At 45.9% G+C, this 18,881-nt stretch overlaps 1 protein-coding gene across 19 annotated transcripts in view; it reads right to left on the bottom strand.

The window, feature by feature from the left end:
* The window catches only part of WNK2 (WNK lysine deficient protein kinase 2), a 130,865-nt gene that overhangs the window by 55,871 nt on the left and 56,113 nt on the right, over nt 1–18,881 (bottom strand). For all 19 annotated transcript variants that reach the window (XM_078061945.1, XM_078061948.1, XM_078061955.1 and 16 more), the window contains 7 exons: nt 17,298–17,591; nt 16,773–16,828; nt 15,869–16,037; nt 15,668–15,784; nt 15,243–15,413; nt 14,939–14,984; nt 14,107–14,226 (listed from right to left, as the gene is read on the bottom strand). In XM_078061945.1, the coding sequence (XP_077918071.1) occupies nt 14,107–14,226; nt 14,939–14,984; nt 15,243–15,413; nt 15,668–15,784; nt 15,869–16,037; nt 16,773–16,828; nt 17,298–17,591 (973 nt within the window). The remainder of the gene's footprint in view (nt 1–14,106; nt 14,227–14,938; nt 14,985–15,242; nt 15,414–15,667; nt 15,785–15,868; nt 16,038–16,772; nt 16,829–17,297; nt 17,592–18,881) is intronic.

Below are 18,881 nucleotides of genomic sequence, written 5' to 3'. Positions count from 1 at the left end.
TGGGCTCTCTATTCTATTCCATTGATCTGTGTCTGTTTTCAAGCCAGTACCATACTTTTTTTTATTAGTATTGCTTTTTTTTTTTTAAGATTTTATTTATTTATTTGAGACAGAGAGAGACAGCACGAGCAGGGAGGAGGGTCAGAGGAAGAGGGATAAGCACACTCCCCGCTGAGCAGGGAGCCCAACACAGGGCTCGATCCCAGGACCCTGAGATCATGACCTCAGCCAAAGGCAGACGCTTAACCGAATGAGCCACCCAGGCGCCCCTGATTACTGTGGCTTTGTAATATAGTTTGAAATCAGGGAGCATGATACCTCCAACCTTTGTTCTTCCTTCTCTGGGGTCTTTTGGCTATTTAGAGTCTTTTGTGGTTCCACAAATTTTAGGACTCAGTTCCAGTTCTGTGAAAAATGCTATTGGTACTTTGAGGACTGCACTGAATCTGTAGATTGCTTTGCACAGTATGGACATTTTAACAGTATTAATTCTTCCAATCCATAAACAAGGTATATCTTTCTGTTTATTTGAATTATCAATTTCTTTCATCAATGTCATAATTTTCAGAGTACAGATCTTTCCCTTTCTTGGTTAAATTTATTCCTAGGTATTTCATTCTTCTTTTTTTTAAAGATTTTATTTATTTATTTGACAGAGAGAGACACAGCGGGAGAGGGAACACAAGCAGGGGGAGCGGGAGAGGGAGAAGCAGGCTTCCTGCTGAGCAGGGAGCCCAACGCGGGGCTCGATCCCAGGACCCTGAGATCATGACCCAAGCCAAAGGCAGATGCTTAATGAATGAGCCACCCAGGCACCCCTAGGTATTTCATTCTTCTTGATGCAATTGTAAATGGGATTGTTTTCTCAATTTCTGATAATTCATTACTAATGTATAGAAATGCAACTGAGTTATGTACGTTAATTTTGTTTCCTGCAACTTTACTGAACTCATTTCAGGCATAACTTGGAGATATTGTGGGTTTAGTTTCAGACTACTGCAATAAAGTGAATATTGCAATAAAGTGAGTCAAATGAATTTTTTGGTTTCCCAATGCATATAAAAGTTATGTTTACACTATAGTCTGTTAAGTGTGCAATAGCAATATATATATATATTTTTAAAGCACTGTATATACCTTAACTTAAAAATACTTTATTTCTGGGCAGTGTGGGTGGCTCAGTTGGTTAAGTGTCTCTTGATTTCAGCTCAGGCCATGATCTTCGGGTCGTGAGATTGAGCCCTGAGCTGGGCTTTGCACTGGGTGTGGGGCCTGCTTAAGATTCTCTCTCACCCTCTCCATGTCCCCCGCCCTCTGCCCCAGCTCACTCTCTCAAATAAAAATACTTTATTTCTAAAAAATGCTAACCATCATCTGAGTTCCCAGAGAGTCAAAATCATACTTCTGGTCTTGCCTTGATGTTGATGGCTGCTGCCTGAACAGGGTGATGGTGCTGAAAATAGGGGGGGTTGTGGCATTTTCTTAAAATAATACAATGAAGTTTGCCACATTGACTCTTCCTTTCAGGAACAATTTCTCTGTAGCATGCAATGCTGCTTGATACCACTAAACTTCTTTCAAAATTGGAGTCAATCCTCTCAAACGCTGCCACTGCTTTGTCAACCAAGTTTATATAAAATTCTAAATCCTTTGTTGTCATTTCAACAATCTTCACAGCATTTTCACCAAGAGTACATTCTACCTCAAGAAACCACTTTCTTTTCTTTGCTCATCCATAAAAAGCAACTCTTCATCCATTCAAATTTTATCATGAGAATGCAGTAATTCAAATACAATAATAATGAACAACTTTGAAATATTGCAAGAATTACCAAAATGTGACACAGAGACACAAAGTGAGCAAATATCATTAGGAAAATGTCATCAAAAGACTTCCTTTACACAGAATTGCCAAAATCCTTCAATCTGCAAAGAAATACAGTACCTGTGAAGTGCAATAAAGCACACAATAAAATGAGGTATGCTTATATCAGTTATAATAGTTTTTTTGGTGGAGTCTTTATAGTTTTCTATATATGACATCATGTCATCTGCTTATAGTGATAATTCTACTTCTTCCTTTCTAATTTGGGTGCCTTTTATTTCTTTTTCTTGCCTAATTGCTGTGACTATGATTTCTAACACTATGTTAATGAAAAGTGATGAGAGTGGACATCTTTGTCTTGTTCTTGATCTTGACAAAAAGCGTTCACCTTTTCACCATTGAGTATGACATTACCTGTCGGTTGTCATATATGGCCTTTAATCTGTTGAGGTACATTTCTTCTATACCCACTTTGTTTAGAGTTTTTATCAGAAATGGATACTGAGGGGCGCCTGGGTGGCTCAGTTGTTTAAGCAACTGCCTTCGGCTCAGGTCATAATCCCGGAGTCCCAGGATCAAGTCCCACATCGGGCTCCTTGCTCAGCAGTGAGTCTGCTTCTCCCTCTGACCCTCCCCTGTCATGCTCTCTCTCTCTCAAATAAATAAATAAAATCTTAAATTAAAAAAAAAAAATGGATACTGAATTTTGTCAAATGATTTTTCTGCATCTACTGATATAATTATCCTTTTTCGTTAATGTAGCATAAGTGTGGAACCATTCTTACATCCCTGGTATAAATCCCACTTGATTGTGGTGAATGGTTCTTTTAATGTATTGTTGAATTCAATTTGCTAATATTTTGTTGAAACTTTCTGCATCTATGTGCATCAAGGATACCGATTTGTAATTTTTTTTGTTTGTTTGTTAGTGTCTTTGTCTGGTTTGGTGTCAGGGTAATGCTGGCCTCACAGAAACAGTTTGGATGCATTCATTCCTCTTTGACTTTTTGGAATAGTTTGAAAAGGACAGGTACTAACTTTTTTTAAATGTTTGGTAGAATTCAAGATGGGAAGATGGCAGTGGAGTAGGAGGACCCTAGGCTCACCTAATCCCACAAATACAACTAGTTATGAAATCATCCTAAATACCCCAGAAATCTGTCTGAAGACTGGCAGAACAAATACCACAATTAAAGGTAGAGAAAAGGCCACATGAAGAGGTAGGAAGCACAGAGGAAGGACTTAGGAGAGAAACAGACAGTGGCTGCAGTGGTGGGGAAGGAGCCATGGTTGCACAGATGGGTGAGACAGACTAACATAAAGGGGAGCACATGAGGAAAACAATCCCCATAGCAATTGGCTTGGAAAGTGAGAGTGGTCAAATTTCATGAATTCTTGCAACCAGTGGGGCTTAAAGCCCGTTGTTTCAAAAGTCAGTGGGCTTGGCTGGGATAGAGCCCAGAGGGTACTGCACTGCTCTGAGAGAAGACAGGCAAACAACTCACAGACACAGTGTGGAAACAGGGATCTGAACAGTGCCCAGGCACACAGTGGGGAGGCTGTGTGCTCATCTCAGAGAATATCCCAAAGAGACATCATTCACAGAGAGACCACTCTAGGAACAAAGGAACTCTCCAGCACCATTTCCCTCCCCTGCCCCTCAGTGTAAGCATAGGGCCACCTGCAGGAACCAGCGCAGCTCAACACTCACTACCTAACTTGCTTACACCAAGCCCCACTCCAGACCATGCTCCAGAAAAAATGCACTTCCCAGTTACACCTGTCTCAGTCCCAGTACAGCGGACTCCTTCCCCCAGAAGATTGGCCTAAACCACTGCCCACACCACATCTCCCAACTTGGGAGTTTTGCAGGGCCTCTATTCTGGCAACAGTGGCGGCAAGTCTCATTTCACAAGCAGACAAGAGCACATCTAGTTAAAATGCGCCACATTCAGGCCAGGGACCAAACACTGCCCACAGCAGACAAAGAGAGCCTCTGAAGTTGACTGCCCTGAAAAATAAAGCAGCCAGGACACAACAGCATAGCCCACAAAACACACATTAGAGACACTCCCTGAAGTCCCAGACCCTGGGGAACAGAGGACACTACATCGCAGGGCACACTACAGGACCTCTTCTTCATAAAGCCATTACCCTCAAGAAGTGGAGACATAGCTGACTTTCCTAACACACAGAAACAGGCATAGAGATGTACACAAAACAAGAAGACAGAGGAATTTACCCCAAATGAAAGAACAGGACAAGATAACAGCTGGAGACCTAACTGAAACAGATATACGTAACATATCTGAGGGAGTATTTAAAGCAATGATCATAAGGATACTCACTGGACTTGAGAAAAGAGTGGAAGACATGACTGAGACCCTTAACAGAGATAACAAATAACATAGCAGAGGAAAGGATTCAATAAACAAAATGAGAAACATACTTGATGGAATGAACAGCAGGCTGGAAGAAGCAGAAGAATGAATTAATGACCTAGAAGACAAAATAATGAAAAGTAATCAAGCTGAACAAAATAGAGAAAAAAGAATTATGCAAAACAAGAACAGACAGAGGCAACTCAGTGACTCCATCAAAAGTAATAACATTTGTATATGAATCTCACAAGACAAAGAGAGAGAAAAGGGGGCACAAAATTTGTTTGAAGAAGTAACAGCTGAAAACTTCCCTAATCTGGGGAAGAAAACAGACAACCACATCCAGGAGGCACATAGAACTCCCATCAAAATCAACAAAAGCAGATCCACACCAAGACATATTGTAATTAAAATGGCAAAATATAGTGATAAAGAAAAAATATTAAAAAACAGCAAGACAAGATAGTTACATACAAGGGAAACTGCATAAGGCTATCAGGGGATTTTTCAGCAGAAACTCTGCAGGCCAGAAGAGAGTGGCATGATATATTCAAAGTGCTAAATGAGAAAAATCTGCAACCAAGAATACTCTATCCGGCAAGGCTATCATTCATAACAGGAGAGATAAAGAGTTTCCCAGACAAACAAAAGCTAAAGAAATTCATGACCACTAAACTAGCCCTGCAAGAAATATTAAAGGGGAATCTTTGAGTAGAAAGGAGACCAAGAGTGACAGTAAAAAGGTAGGAAACACAAAAGCAGTAAATATGAGTATTTTGTAAAAATTCAGTCAAGGAACTCATAAAAGAACATAAAATATGACACCATATACCTAAAATGTGGAGAGGAGTAAAGAATAGGGCCAAACTTAAATGATCACTGACTTAATATAGACTGCTGTAGGCACAAGATGTTATATACAAACCTAATGGTAACCATATGGAAAAAATGACTAACAAATATGCAAAGTATAGAAAGTATACAAGTATGTCACTAAAGAAACCAGCAACCCACAAAAGAAAAAAAGACAACAAAGGATCAGAGAAAATCTTCAGAAATGACAAAACAAGTAATAAAATGGCAATAAACATATATCAATAGTTACTCTGAATGTAAAAGGACTAAATGCTCCAATCAAAAGACAAAGGGTGGGGCGCCTGGGTGGCTCAGTCGTTAAGTGCCTGCCTTCAGCTCAGGTCATGATCCCAGCATCCTGGGATCGAGCCCCACATTGGGTTCCCTGCTCAGCGGGAAGCCTGCTTCTCCCTCTCCCACTCCCCCTGCTTGTGTTCCCTCTCTCGCTATATCTCTTGTCAAATAAATAAAATCTTAAAAAAAAATGAAAAGACAAAAGGTGACAGAATGGATTAAAAAAAAAAAAAGACCCATCTATATACTGCCTACAAAAGACTCATTTCAGACCTAAAGACACCTGCAGATTGAAAATGAGGGGATGGAGAAACATTTATCCTGCTAACGGATGTCAAAAGAAAGCTGGAGCAGCAATACTTATCTTGAACAAAATAGACTTTAAAATGAAGACTGCAACAAGAAACAAAGAGGGACGCTATATAATAATAAAGGGAACAATCCAACAAGAAGACACAACAATTGTAAATATTTATGCATCCAACATAGGAGCACCCAAATACATAAAACAGTTAATAACAAGCATAAAGGAACTCATTGATAATAATACAATAATAGTAGGGGACTTTAACATCCCACTTATATCAATGGGCCGATCATCAAAACAGAAGAGTCAACAAGGAAACATTGGCTTTGAGTGACACACTGGACAAAACGGACATAACAGATGTATACAAAACATTCCATCCTAAAACAGAATACATATTCTTTTCAAGTGCACATGGAACATTCTCCAGAATACATCACATATTAGGCCACAAAACAAGCCTCAAGAAATTAAAAAAGATCAGGGGCACCTGGGTGGCTCAGATGGTTAAGCATCTGCCTTCAGCTCGGGTCATGATCCCAGGGTCCTGGGATCGAGCCCCACATCGGGCTCCTGGCTCAGCGGGGAGCCTGCTTTTCCCTCTCCCTCTGCCTCTCTCCCTGCTCATGCTTTCTCTCTCTCTCTCTTTATCTCTGTGTCTCAAATGAATAAATAAAATCTAAAAAAAAAAAAAAAAAAGAAATTAAAAAAGATCAGTCATACCATGCACTTTTTCTGACTACAACACTATGAAACTATAAGTCAACCACAAGAAAAAAACCCAGAAAGACCACAAAAACATGGAGGTTAAATAACACGCTACTGAATAATGAATGGGTCAAACAGGAAATAAAAGAGGAAATTTTTAAAGCGCATGAAAACAAATGACAATGAAAACACAACAGTCCAAAACCTTTCGGATGTAGAAAAAGTGGTTCTAAGAGGGACGTATGTAGCAATACAAGCCTACCTCAAGAAGAAAATTCTCAAATAAACAACCTAACCATACACTTAAAGGAGCTAGAAAACAAACAAACAAACAAAACCTAAAACCAGCAAAAGGGAGGAAATAATAACAATTAGAGAAGACATAAATGATATAGAAACTAAAAAAAAACAGTAGAACAGATCAATGAAACCAGGTCCTGTTCTTTGAAAAAAATCAGTAAGAAAAAAAAGGACTCAAATAAATAAAATCAAAATGAGAGAAGAGAAATAACAACCAACACCACAGAAATAAATACAAACAATTATAAAAGAATACTATGAAAAACTATATGTCCACAAATTGGACAACCTAGAAGAAATGGATCAATTCCTAGAAAAATAACCTCCCAAAACTGAATCAGGAAGAAATAGAAAATTTTAACAGATGGATTATCAGCAAAGAAATTCAATCAGTAATCAAAAAACTCCCAACAAACACAAGTCTCAACAACAAAAGTCCAGGACCAGATGGCTGCACAGGTGAATATTACCATTTAAAGAAGAGTTAATACCTATTCTTCTCAAACTATTCAAACTATTCCAAAAAATAGAAGAGGAAGGGAAACTTCAAAATTCATTCTATGAGGCCAGCATATCCATTATACCAAAGCCAGAAAAAGGCAACACTAAAAAAGAACTACAGGCCAATATCCCTGACGAACACAGATCCAAAAATCCTCAACAAAATACTAGCAAACTGAATCCAACAATACATTTTTTAAAAACTCATTCACCATGATCAACTGGGATTTATTCCTGGGCTGCAAGTTGGTTCAATATTGGGAAATCAATCAACATGATACATCACACATCAGTAAAAGAAAGAATAAGAACCATATGATCATTTTAGTAGATGCAGAAAAAGCATGAGACAAAGCACAACAACCATTCATGATAAAAACCTTCAACAAAGTAGGTTTGGAGGGAACATACCTCAACATAATAAAGACCATACATGAAAAATCTACAGCTGGGGCACCTGGGTGGTTCAGTTGGTTAAGCGTCTGACTCCTGGTTTTGGCTCAGGTCATGATCTCAAGGTCGTGAGATCGAGCCCTACATTGGACTCTGCACTCAGCAGGAATCTGATTGAGATTCTCTCTTTCCCCCTGCTCCTCCTCCCCTCTCTAAAATAAATAAATAAATAAATCTTTAAAAAAAAGAAAAATCTACAGCTAACGTCATCCTCAATAGAGAAAAACTGAAAGCCTTTCCCCTAAGGTCAGGAATAAGATAAGGATGTCTAATGTCGCCACTTTTACTCATCATAGTAATGGGAGTCCTAACCACAGCAATCAGACAAGAAAAAGAAATAAAAGGCATCCAAATCAGCAAGGAAGAAGTCAAACTTTCACTATCCGCAGATGACATGATACTCTATAGAAAACCTGAAAGACTCCACCAAAAAATTGCTAGAACTGATACACAAATTCAGTAAAGTCACAGGATACAAAATCAACATACAGAAATCTGTTTCATTTCTATACACCGATAATGAAGCAGCAGAAAGAGACAAAGCGATCAATCCCATTTACAACTGCAACAAAAATAATGATACCTAGGAATAAACCTAACCAAAGAGGTGAAAGACCTATACCCTGCAAACTATAAAACACTGATGAAGGAAACTGAAGAGGACACAAAGAAATGTAAACACATTCCGTGCTCATGGATTGGAAGAATATTTAAAATGTCCATACCACCCAAAGCAATCTACACATTTAATGCAATCCTTATCAAAATACCAACAGCATTTTTCACAGAACCAGAACAAACAATCCTAAAATTTGTTAGGGAACCACAGAAGTCCCAAGCCAAAGCAGTCTTGAAAAAGAAAAGCTGGAGGTCTCACAATTCCAGACTTCAAGTTATATTACAAAGTTGTAATAATCACAACAGTATGATATTGGCACCAAAACAGACACATAGATCAATAGGAACAGAACAGAAAACCCAGAAATAAACCCACAATTATAAGGTCAATTAATCTTTGACAGAACAGGAAAGAATATCCAATAGGAAAATGACAGTCTCTTCAACAAATTGTGCTGGGAAAACTGGACAGCTACATGAAAACAAGTTAACTGGACCATTTTCTTACACCATACACAAAAATAAATTAAAAATGGATGAAAGACCTAAATGTGAGACCTGAAACCATAAAAATCCTAGAAGGGAGCACAGGCAGTACGTTCTCTGACATCAGCCATAGCAACATTTTTCTAGACACGTCTCCTGAGGTAAGGGAAACAAAAGCAAAAATAAACTATTGGAACTTCATCAAAATAAAAAGCTTCTGCACAGCAAAGGAAACAACAAAACTAAAAAAGGCAACCTATGGAATGGGAGAAAGTATTTGCAAATGACACATCTGATAAATGGTTAGTATCCAAAATATATAAAGAACTTATAAAATCAACACCCAAAAAAGAAATAATCTAATTAAAAATTGGCAGAAGACATAAACATTTCTCCAAAGACAACATACAGGTGGTCAACAGACACATGAAAAGATGCCCAACACCACTCATCATCAGGGCAATACAAATCAGAACTACAAGGAGATATCACCTCATACCTGTCAAAATGGCTAATATCAACAACAAAAGAAACAAGTGTTGCAACAGCAAGGATGTGGAGAAAAAGGAACCCTTGTGCACTAACGGTGGGAATGAAAACTGGTGCAGCCACTTTGGAAAACAGTATGGAGGTTCCTCAAAAAGTTAAAAAATAGAACTACCCTATGATCCAGCAATTGCACTACTGGGTATTTATCCAAAGAAATATAAAAACACTAATTCAAAAGGATATATGTACTCTGACATTTATAGCAGCAGTATTTATAATAGCCAAATTATGGAAGTGGCCCAAGAATCCACTAGTTGATGAATGGATAAAGAAAATGTAGTGTGTACACATATATACAATGGAATATTATTCAGCCATAAAAAAGAATGAAATCTTGCCATTCACAGTAACATGGATAGAGCTAGAGAGCATTAACACTAAGTGAAATAATTCAGTAAGAGAAAGACAAATAACATACGATCCCACTCATATATGGAATTTAAGAAAAAAATGGCAAAGGGAAAAAGAGAAAGGCAAACCAAGAAACAGACTCTTAACTACAGAAAACAAACTCAGGGATCACAGGGGAGGTGGGTGGGGGATGGGTGAAATCAGTGATGGGGATTAAAGAGGGTACTTGTGATGAGCCCCAGGTGATTAAAATAAAAATTTTAAAAATTAAAATTAAAAAATTTGAGTATCACTCAAAAAAAAGTTATTTTGATTCCAATGTTGTTGACATACAGTATTATATTAGTTTCAGATGTACTTTCCCTGGTTTCTTAAGGTAGAAGTATAAATAATTGAATTGAAATTTTTGTTGTTTTATAAGTATTTCTTGCTATAAATTGCTCTCTATATAAAACTTCAGCTGCAGGGGCGCCTGGGTGACTCAGTCGTTAAGCGTCTGCCTTCGGCTCAGGTCATGATCCCAGGGTTCTGGGATTGAGCCCCGCATCGGGCTCCCTGCTCAACGGAGAGCCTGCTTCTCGCTCTCCCTCTGTCTGCCACTCTGCCTGCTTGTGCTATCTCTGTTAAATAAATAAATAAAAATCTTTAAATAAAAAAAAAAACAAACTGCAGACGTTTTGTTGTAGTTTGTTTTTATTTTCTTAATAAAAAACTTATATTTCCCTTATGAGAAAAATTAATAAAATAAATGTTTGGTAGAATTCACCTGAAGCTTTCTGATCCTGGACTTTTGTTTTTGGGCAGACTTTTTAAATTACTGATTCAATTTCATTACTTGTAGTCAGTCTATTCAGATTTTCTATTTCTTTGTGATTCAGTCTTGGAAGGTTAGGTGTTCTAGGAATTTATCCATTTTTTTCTAGGTTGTAATGTTGTTTTTGTTGCTGTTTTTTATTCCTGGTAATCTTCTTTGCTCTAAAATCTATTTTGTAGGATATTAAATAGTCATGCCAATGATCTTTTGATTGGTGTTTGCATGGTATATCTTCACCATGCTTTTTCTTTAAACCCACTTATACCATTACATTTGAAGTTTCTTATAGGTAGCAAATAATTAGGTCGGGTTTTCTTTTAATCTACTCTCACAATCTCTGTCTTTTAAGTGATGTGCTAAGACCACTTACATGTAATTCAATTACTGTTATGTTTAGATGTAGGTCTGTGATTTGTTTGTTCCCTGTTCCCCTCTTTTAAAAAATCCTCTTTCTTCTTTCTTTCCTTTTTTTTGGGGGGGGGGTTCTTTTTTTGTATTATATCTTTATCCATTATAATTTTGACTACATTGTTTTCTATAATTCTTTTAGCGATTGCCATAGGAATTACAAAATGCATACTTAACTTTCCACAGTCTACTTAGAATCAGTATTTTACCACTTCAGTCGGAATATAGAAATACTTTCGACATCGAGGTCATTTCCTCTGGCTGCTTTCACAATTTTTTATCTTTATTTCTCAGCAGTTTATGATGTGTCCAGGTATGGATTTCTTTGGGTTTATACTTTTTGGGATTCATTCAGCTCCTTCGATCTATAGGTTTGTCTTTCACCAAATTTGGGAAGTTTTCCACATTATTTCCTCAAATATTTTTTCAGCATTGCGCTCTTTCTCTTCTGCTTCTGGGACTGATGACACAAATGTTAGACCTCCATTTCTGTTCCACAGCCTGTGAAGCTCTATTCATTTTTTTCTAAGTTCTGATTAGTTCAGGTATCTTAGTTTTCAGTTTTCGAGTTTCCATATGTCTCCTCTTTGTATCCCACTTCTTCACAGATACTTCCCACTTTAACATTTGTTTCAAGAACGTTTGTGACTGCTTGTTGAAGCATATTTACAATAGTTTCTTTAAAGTCTCTGTGAGATCATCCCAACATCTATTTTATCTTGCCATTGCTAAGTGTTGGCTGTCCTTTTCCAAAGCAAGTTGGCATTTTTATGGTTTTTCATTTGATAAGTATTTGGATTGCACTGGTTGAATCAGACTGGATTGGATTTTGAATATTATGAGACCCTAAGTCTGTTTACATCCTATGGTGATAGGCTGATATTTTTCCTTTAGCAAGCAACTGACCTACTTAGATTCAAGCTGAGAGTTACAACTCATCTTCTATGACCTGTGGCTATAACATCAGTTTAGTTGTCAGTGTCTTTGCAGTTCTAATCTGACCTGAAACATGTGTGTAGCACTCAGGGGCCAGTCTATCCATCACCTCAGTTCTCAGTTTATTATATGCTAATTAAAATCAGATCCATACACGCACAGGTCAGGGGCAAACCCAGGAGTTCATCACAACTTTATGGGGTTGCTTTCCCAAGCTCCTCCTTTCTGCGTGATTTCCCTGATCCATGAGACTCCCCTTTCCAGCTCCCTAGAGAGAAACCATTCACTTCCACAACTGTGAGGAGCAGAGCCAAGTGGCCGGAGAACAGAAAGTGAAAAAAAGCAATGGGTTTTGGTTCTATAACCTTTGAGCCCTGGCTCCACCCAGCAGAGAAGGGCTCTCCCTTATATCACCATGTTGGCTCCTGTTACTGCTGCTACCCCTCAGAACTGTCGTGGACTAGGGCACAAGACAAGGGGGAAGAAAACAGCGAGGGACCCACACCATGCTCTGAGCTTTAGGAGTTCCTTCTTCTTCCTGCTCTGCAAGCCAGAACTAGTGGGCATCTCCTGGAGCGTCCCTGTCTGCACCCAGCATTCACTCCCAGGCTTCATGCTGCCCTGAGGCATCAGAGGGAAATGCCAAGCTCACCACTAGCCCAGGAATCCCTGGAATTTTGGTGCACTTCCCCATCCTCCTGTTGCTACTTACTTCCCAAGTCTCAAAGAGCTGTGCTCTGCACTGGCCCCGGCATAGAGCTAGCTTCAGGAAGTGAAGGGCTGGTGTTGTGTGCACACTCCATCTTACCCAGAACCAAAATCTCTGCCTATTTTTTACTATGAGTCAGTGTGTTCATAAAGTTGTACAACTGTGAGGTCCAGACAGTGCTACCTTCCTGCAGAAAGGACCTGAGTGCTTCTGCCTAAGCACACAGCAGGCACCCCAAGGTCACCCTAATGTGGGCACCGAGCTGAAGTAGCTCCTCTCTCTGCCTGGCCTGTCACTTCGCCAGCAGGACTCAGCCCCTTTTCTCGGGGCTGGTGAGCTGTCAAAGCTTCAGTGCTCAGCCTCTCAGTCACCCTGCAGGAATGGGAACTGCCCCCAGGGGAGCAGACCCAGCACTGGGCTCCCTTTAATCCTGGTCTCCATCCCACCCTGGACCCTGGCCTGATCTGCACTGTCCTCAGATGCCCAAATACCTTCAAGCCGACGATCTTTATAATTCATCCAACTTCTCTGATCATCCTCAGTGTTCATCTGAATGAACAGGTCTGCCATCCCTGGAAGTAGCTAATTTTTTTTTTTTTTTCCAAATAAACTGGCTCCAAAAGGTTTCCTGAGATCAGTGCACAGATGAGGGAACTAGGGCTTACCTTGGGCACGTCCCATGAATCACTGCAGCACACCAAAAATCAGCTTTATTTCTAGAAGGATCTGCCCCCCCAGTTAACTATGTATGTATGCATTAAAATCAAGTAGTAGTTGAGCATATTCTTATTTTAAAAACTGAGCCACTGCAGACAATGCTGCTGCCCCCCTGATCCTTCACCCAGGTTGGGACAGACCCTTTATCTGAGGTCACCAGGTCTCTGTTATTGGCTCCACTGGGATTTTATTATTAGGCTGACCTTTTCCCCATAGGAACAAATCTCCAAAAGTACGATGGAAGTCATTGGGAGCACAGGATACAAAATGAAAAATGATTTACAAATATTCTTCACAAATATGCTATAAAGTTAGGTCGTTACATAATTGGCAACTTTTTCCTGCCAGCTTACAGGAAATTAAACCTAAAATCTGTCCAAGTGACTATTTTCAGCCTCCCAAGGGACCAAAGAATCAGGATTTAACCGACAGCCCCAAGGGCAAGCTTGCTGGCATCTGTCCACACAGGGGCAGATCAATATCAGGCAGATTTCCTTGGGAACAATCTAAAATCAGAGTTTTAGCACTGAAAGGGACTTTCCCACCCCACCCCCAGAACAAGCAGAGCCAGGAGGAGCATGTCCCTGCAGGTGGGTCACACAGAGTGAAGGAGTGAGAGGTGGGAGCCACGTGCCCACACTGGTAAGAGAGAGCAAGGGCAGAGACCTCCCAGTACACTCCTGAGCAGTCCGGGTGTGTCCCCTGCACCATGAAGGTAAGGACTGGCTCAAGCCTGTGTGCCACCTTGACTGGGCTCATTAGGAGGAAAACCAGGCTAGGGATGCAGACATGACGTGGTCCCAGGCTGCTCTGGGCTGCAGGGTGACTGTGCTGGGGGGAGCCAGCACGCCACGTTACCAGGGAGAAGGGCTTGGAACTTCCAGCTGCTCCTACCTTGGCTGGCTTCTGGCTGCACGGAGCTTGGAGGAAGTGGGGGCGAAGATTCAGGGGCCTCCACCGCTGGGTGCTCAGCCACTGGACAGATGATGAACCACCGCTTCCCTGTGTGCAGGACTATGGAGCAGGGCAAAAGCAGCAAGGGAGACGAAGTGAATTTCTCCCGTGGCCAACGGGACCCCCCACCATTGGCACCAGACCTGCACTGGGGAACTCACACCAGTGGGGGGGCATATGCAGCCCAGTCAGGGGCTACTGGCAGGGCTCACACAACACCCCCACACACAGGCTTAGCTCCTGGGATGCCTGCAGTGCCGTCAGCGAAGGGTAATGCCAGCCGGGGCCACAGGAAGCAGCGGTGAGTCCACACCGCGCTCAGTCCCCACCAGCACCAGGCCCAGCTCCTCAGGTCAGCCCTGCCCACACCTGGGGAGACACTCCCCACGCACTGCAGCAACCACCCCCACCCCTGGTGAGGACCAAACCCCTTACGGTATGCTCAGTGGGGCTCATCAAATGCCCACTAAAAGACAGAAAAAGAATGGGGATGGAGGGCGCCTGGGTGGCTCAGCTGGTTAGGCGACTGCCTTCGGCTCAGGTCATGGTCCTGGAGTCCCGGGATCGAGTCCCACATCGGGCTCCCTGCTCAGCGGGGGGTCTGCTTCTCCCTCTGACCCTCCCCCCTCTCGTGCTCTCTGTCTATCTCATTCTCTCTCTTAAATAAATAAATAAAATCTTTAAAAAAAAAAAAAAAAAAAAGAATGGGGATGGAAATGCCTCCTCCAAAGATGTGTCTGGCTGGCAGACGGGGCCCAGAAGGCAGACGTACCGTTCTGCTGATACACAGGAGCGTTTGCCTGGGACTGGGGACTCTCCTGGTGGAGGTAAAGGGTCAGAAATCAGCAGACCACACGGAACAAGGACTTCCTGCAGAGCACAGCGTGGCCTCAAAACATCCGAGGGGCCTCTGGAGCTCTGAGGTTTCCCACCGAACTGAAGGTGCCCACCCTCCCGGCCACCTCACCCAACACTGCGTGACTCACAGGCACCTGGGCAGCCCTCGTGTGCACAAAGCCTAGGTTTAGGGCGTCAGCAAGCCCTGGCCCTCCCGGGAGCCCACACCCGGGACTCACCTCCCTGGTGCCCAGGCCGCAGGTGCTGGGGTGCGGTGGGCTCGTCCCAGGGTCAGAGCCACGGTCGATGTCTGTGTCCTCACTGAGCATGTCCTCTGCCTTGTCCATGACGTCTTTCATCTGTTCGATGAACGTCTCCCGCTCAGCCTGCAGGATGAAATCGTGCTCCACCTGCAAGAGCACAGGGAACGCTGCTGGGGGGGCCGCGGGCGGAGTGCGTGCCGGTTCTTCCCTGGTGGATCTACTTCACTTCTGCTCTGCACTCAGCCCGAGAGGGGAGCCCCAGCCAGGGGGCTGGCTCCACGAGAGAGGCAGCCCTCGAGGTGACGGGCCAGCACCGCCTGGGGCGGGCAGCCACCGGCAGAGGCCAGGGGCCCCCCGGACAGGAGACGGCCTTGCCGGCCCGCGAAGGCACCCGACCTCACCATGTAGGTGGCAATCTCATCAGGCGCGTCCCCGTCCAGGTCGAACTTGAACGTCACCATTTTGTGGTTGTGTGTCTCTAGCTGGCACTCCACCATCTTGTCGCCCGTGTTGCACACCTACGGGACACTCAGGTGGTGAGACCAGGAGCGGGCTGCGTCCGAGGAGCCCCGCACCACCGGCCCGCCCTGCCGGCCACTCACGTTCAGGATGGTCAGCCGGGGGCGGCTGGCTCTCTCCTGGCGGGAGCGCGCGCGTGTCGACCGGCGGTGATGTTTCCGGGCGGCCCTGCCTTCCAGCCGCCCTCCGCCGAACGCACCCTCACAGCTGTCACTCGTCTCTCTGCCAGAGGGCACGTCGGACCCTCCGTAGCTGTGTGGAGACCAAGAGCGTGACAGCAATCTGCAGAGAGCCTCACGCGGGAAGCGTGGATTTTCAGGAATGGCCAGAAAACCTGGAGGGCCCGAAGCCAGCCTTGACCCCACCTTCGGGGCCCCCAGCCCCTTCTGCTGCAGTTCTGTCTTGGGTAGCACTGGTGTCGCGGGGAATGGGTGGGCTGTCTGACCCGGGACCTCTGTCCTCTCTGACTCCTGACCTGTGACTCAGGCCCCACGGGCTCGCAGAAAGTGACAGGATTAAGAAAATCCTCCCCTGTGCCTCAGTTTCCCCATCTGTGTAACAGCAACGGGAGCTCGACAACCCCCTGGGACGGCCACTGCCCGCATCCAATCCCTCCCCAGCCGTGACATGTTCTGTGACGACGGGTGGCCGGCAGCCACGGTGCCGGGGGGCCTGGGGGTGGGCCAGACTGCCCTGCCCTCCCATCCTCTGCTGGCCCCCAGGCCTGCTGACTCTCTGTCCACTGCCTCTCCCCCGTAGAACATCGCGGCACCACAGACAGGCACTAGGATCAGGACACGGACGGGAGCACGAGACAGCCAGAGCCCAGAGGACCAGGTCGGGCTTGGAAACGGGTGACACCGCTAGAAGCCCTGACTCGTGAGGGGAAGGTGCGGTGGGCGTCGGTGCGAAGCGCAGTGGGTGGGCTGAGCGCAGGGTGAGCCCACGGCCGCCCCCACCGTCCCCAGGGGCCAACGGGGCCGTTACCTCTCGCAGCTCTGCGGGGGCGGGGGGCCGGGCTGCTTGTCCTGGGAGGCCTGCTCCTGAAACAAAACCGCGGACAGGAGGACGCGTCACGGTGGTAGAGCCGCACGCAAACTGCTGTCTCCCCACCTCCCCGCCCGGAGAGCCGACCACGTGAGGACGGTATGAGGGTTTTTATCTTGTGGAGTTCCTAAAGGTGGGGGCCCCTCCTTGGCCAACATGTTAACCCACTTTGATTTTCCCCACTGGCGAGCACATGGGCCCAGGAAGGCTTGCCACCGGCCTTCCCGCCACCCCTGAGGGAAGGCCCCGCAAATCCACGTGTAAACACCACGCTCTCCAGCGGCATGCGTTCGAGGAAAGCCTGACATTCAGGGACAGCGGAGGACAGTTAGAACAGCGGGCCCAGGGCACACACTTCCATCTTCCCGAGCGCTTCGCGACTTCCAGAGCTGAGACCTGATACCACCGCACGGGGGGCCGCTGGGGTCAGGGTCAGGGGCTGAGCCCGAGGGCAGGGGCACACACCTCTGGGGCCGGCTCCACTGTCAGCTGCACGGCCGGGCAGGGGCCGGTAATCCCGGGCCCGGTGGGCGGCGGTGGGCGGGTAGCAGGCGGCAGGAGCGGGGTGGTCTGGATGGGCAGGCCCTGAGAAGCAGCCACCACCGCAGGGGCCAGGGAGCTGGGGAGCTGAGGCAGCTCGGGGACAGCGAGCGGCAACACTTCCGGCAGAGGTGGGGAGAGGACGGTGGCTGGTGCAGGCGCCACGGGGACCTGGGCGGTGACGTCAGTAACGTATGGAGGCGGGTGGCCAAGCAGGACCTGGGGACACAGGGGACAGGGATGCCAGTCGGAGACTGGCCACACCTCTGCCCAGGGTCCTGGACCAAGGCAGGCGAGCACACCCGTAGTCCCTCTCCAATACACCCACGGCCGCAGAGCGCCTTAGCACCCAGATTCGGCAGAAACTCTCGAGTCCCTGTTTGCGTACAATCAAACCTAAAACCACACTTCGTTTATGAACCCATAGCTGAGTCCAGCTGAAGCTCCACGGGTGGCATGTACTTAGCACCAAACACGGCCCCCCACTGCCACCCAAGGGGCCTGACCCACACGCTGCCCCCTTTCCCAACCTGTCAGCCACACTCAAGAGGGGCCCGGGGACCTTGGCCTTCGGTGGGCTGGACTCCTCACGGTCCCCTCTGTGAAAGCTCCTGGTGGGACGGCTGAGACAAGTGGAAGGAGGGCCCCCCCCCCCCCCGTGTAGACGAGCGGGAGCCTCCATCCCGCCCTACCTCCGGGATGAGGTCAGCAACGGGCAGGCCCACTGCTAGCCCTTCTGGTGTGGGATAGATCAGCAACATGGTGCGTGGGGTCGGATACGGAAGCCGCAGCCTGGTGGCCCCATTCTCTCCTGGAAGAACCCCAGCTGCTATGTTCAGGGGAGTCCGCTCTCAGCACAGGGAAGCCCGTGAGGTGGCCAGGCCAGCCCATCAATAAACCACAGACAGCAGGGAGGCCACCAGGCCTGGCCGACAACCTCTGAGTGCACAGTGCCTTCTCCAGCCATCGGCTGAGCAAGCGACCCAGCGCACCAGGCCGGCAAGGCAGCCAGGCACCAGGCCAGGCCCTGACACCGCAGATCCCAGGCCTCCGCTTGGCCCTTCCCTTGGCTTTCCCCAAACAGCCCTGACCCGTGAGCAGGCGTAAGCCCGAGTAGCGGACTGGCAGGTGCTCATGCAATCAGGCACCAGACTGCTGCACCTCCTCACACCTGGTCATCAACCCAAACTACCCCTCCCTTCGCCAAGAACAAATCCTTTCTGGAATCAGACGCTGAGAGTCGACGGCCCAGAGAACCCATGTGCTCTCAGGACGGGGAGTCTAATTCCAGACTGGATCCAGACTGGGTAAGTGCAGGGTGATGCCTGGACCCTCCACGCAGTCTGGGGCCAGAGCCCCACCACGAAGCCTAAAGGGGGCTACTGGCCCCACCACACAGGAGAGTCTAGGCTCGGAAGGCCGAGGGCTCGCTGCAGGCACACAGCGGCTGAGGCTGAAAGCCAGGTGGGGTGCTCCCCCAGGGGAGAGGCCCCCAGGAAACAGGCTGCA

Source organism: Halichoerus grypus, chromosome 14 (genome assembly GCF_964656455.1).
Source record: "Halichoerus grypus chromosome 14, mHalGry1.hap1.1, whole genome shotgun sequence".
NCBI lineage: Eukaryota > Metazoa > Chordata > Mammalia > Carnivora > Phocidae > Halichoerus > Halichoerus grypus.
This window is presented reverse-complemented; position numbering and strand designations above follow the sequence as displayed.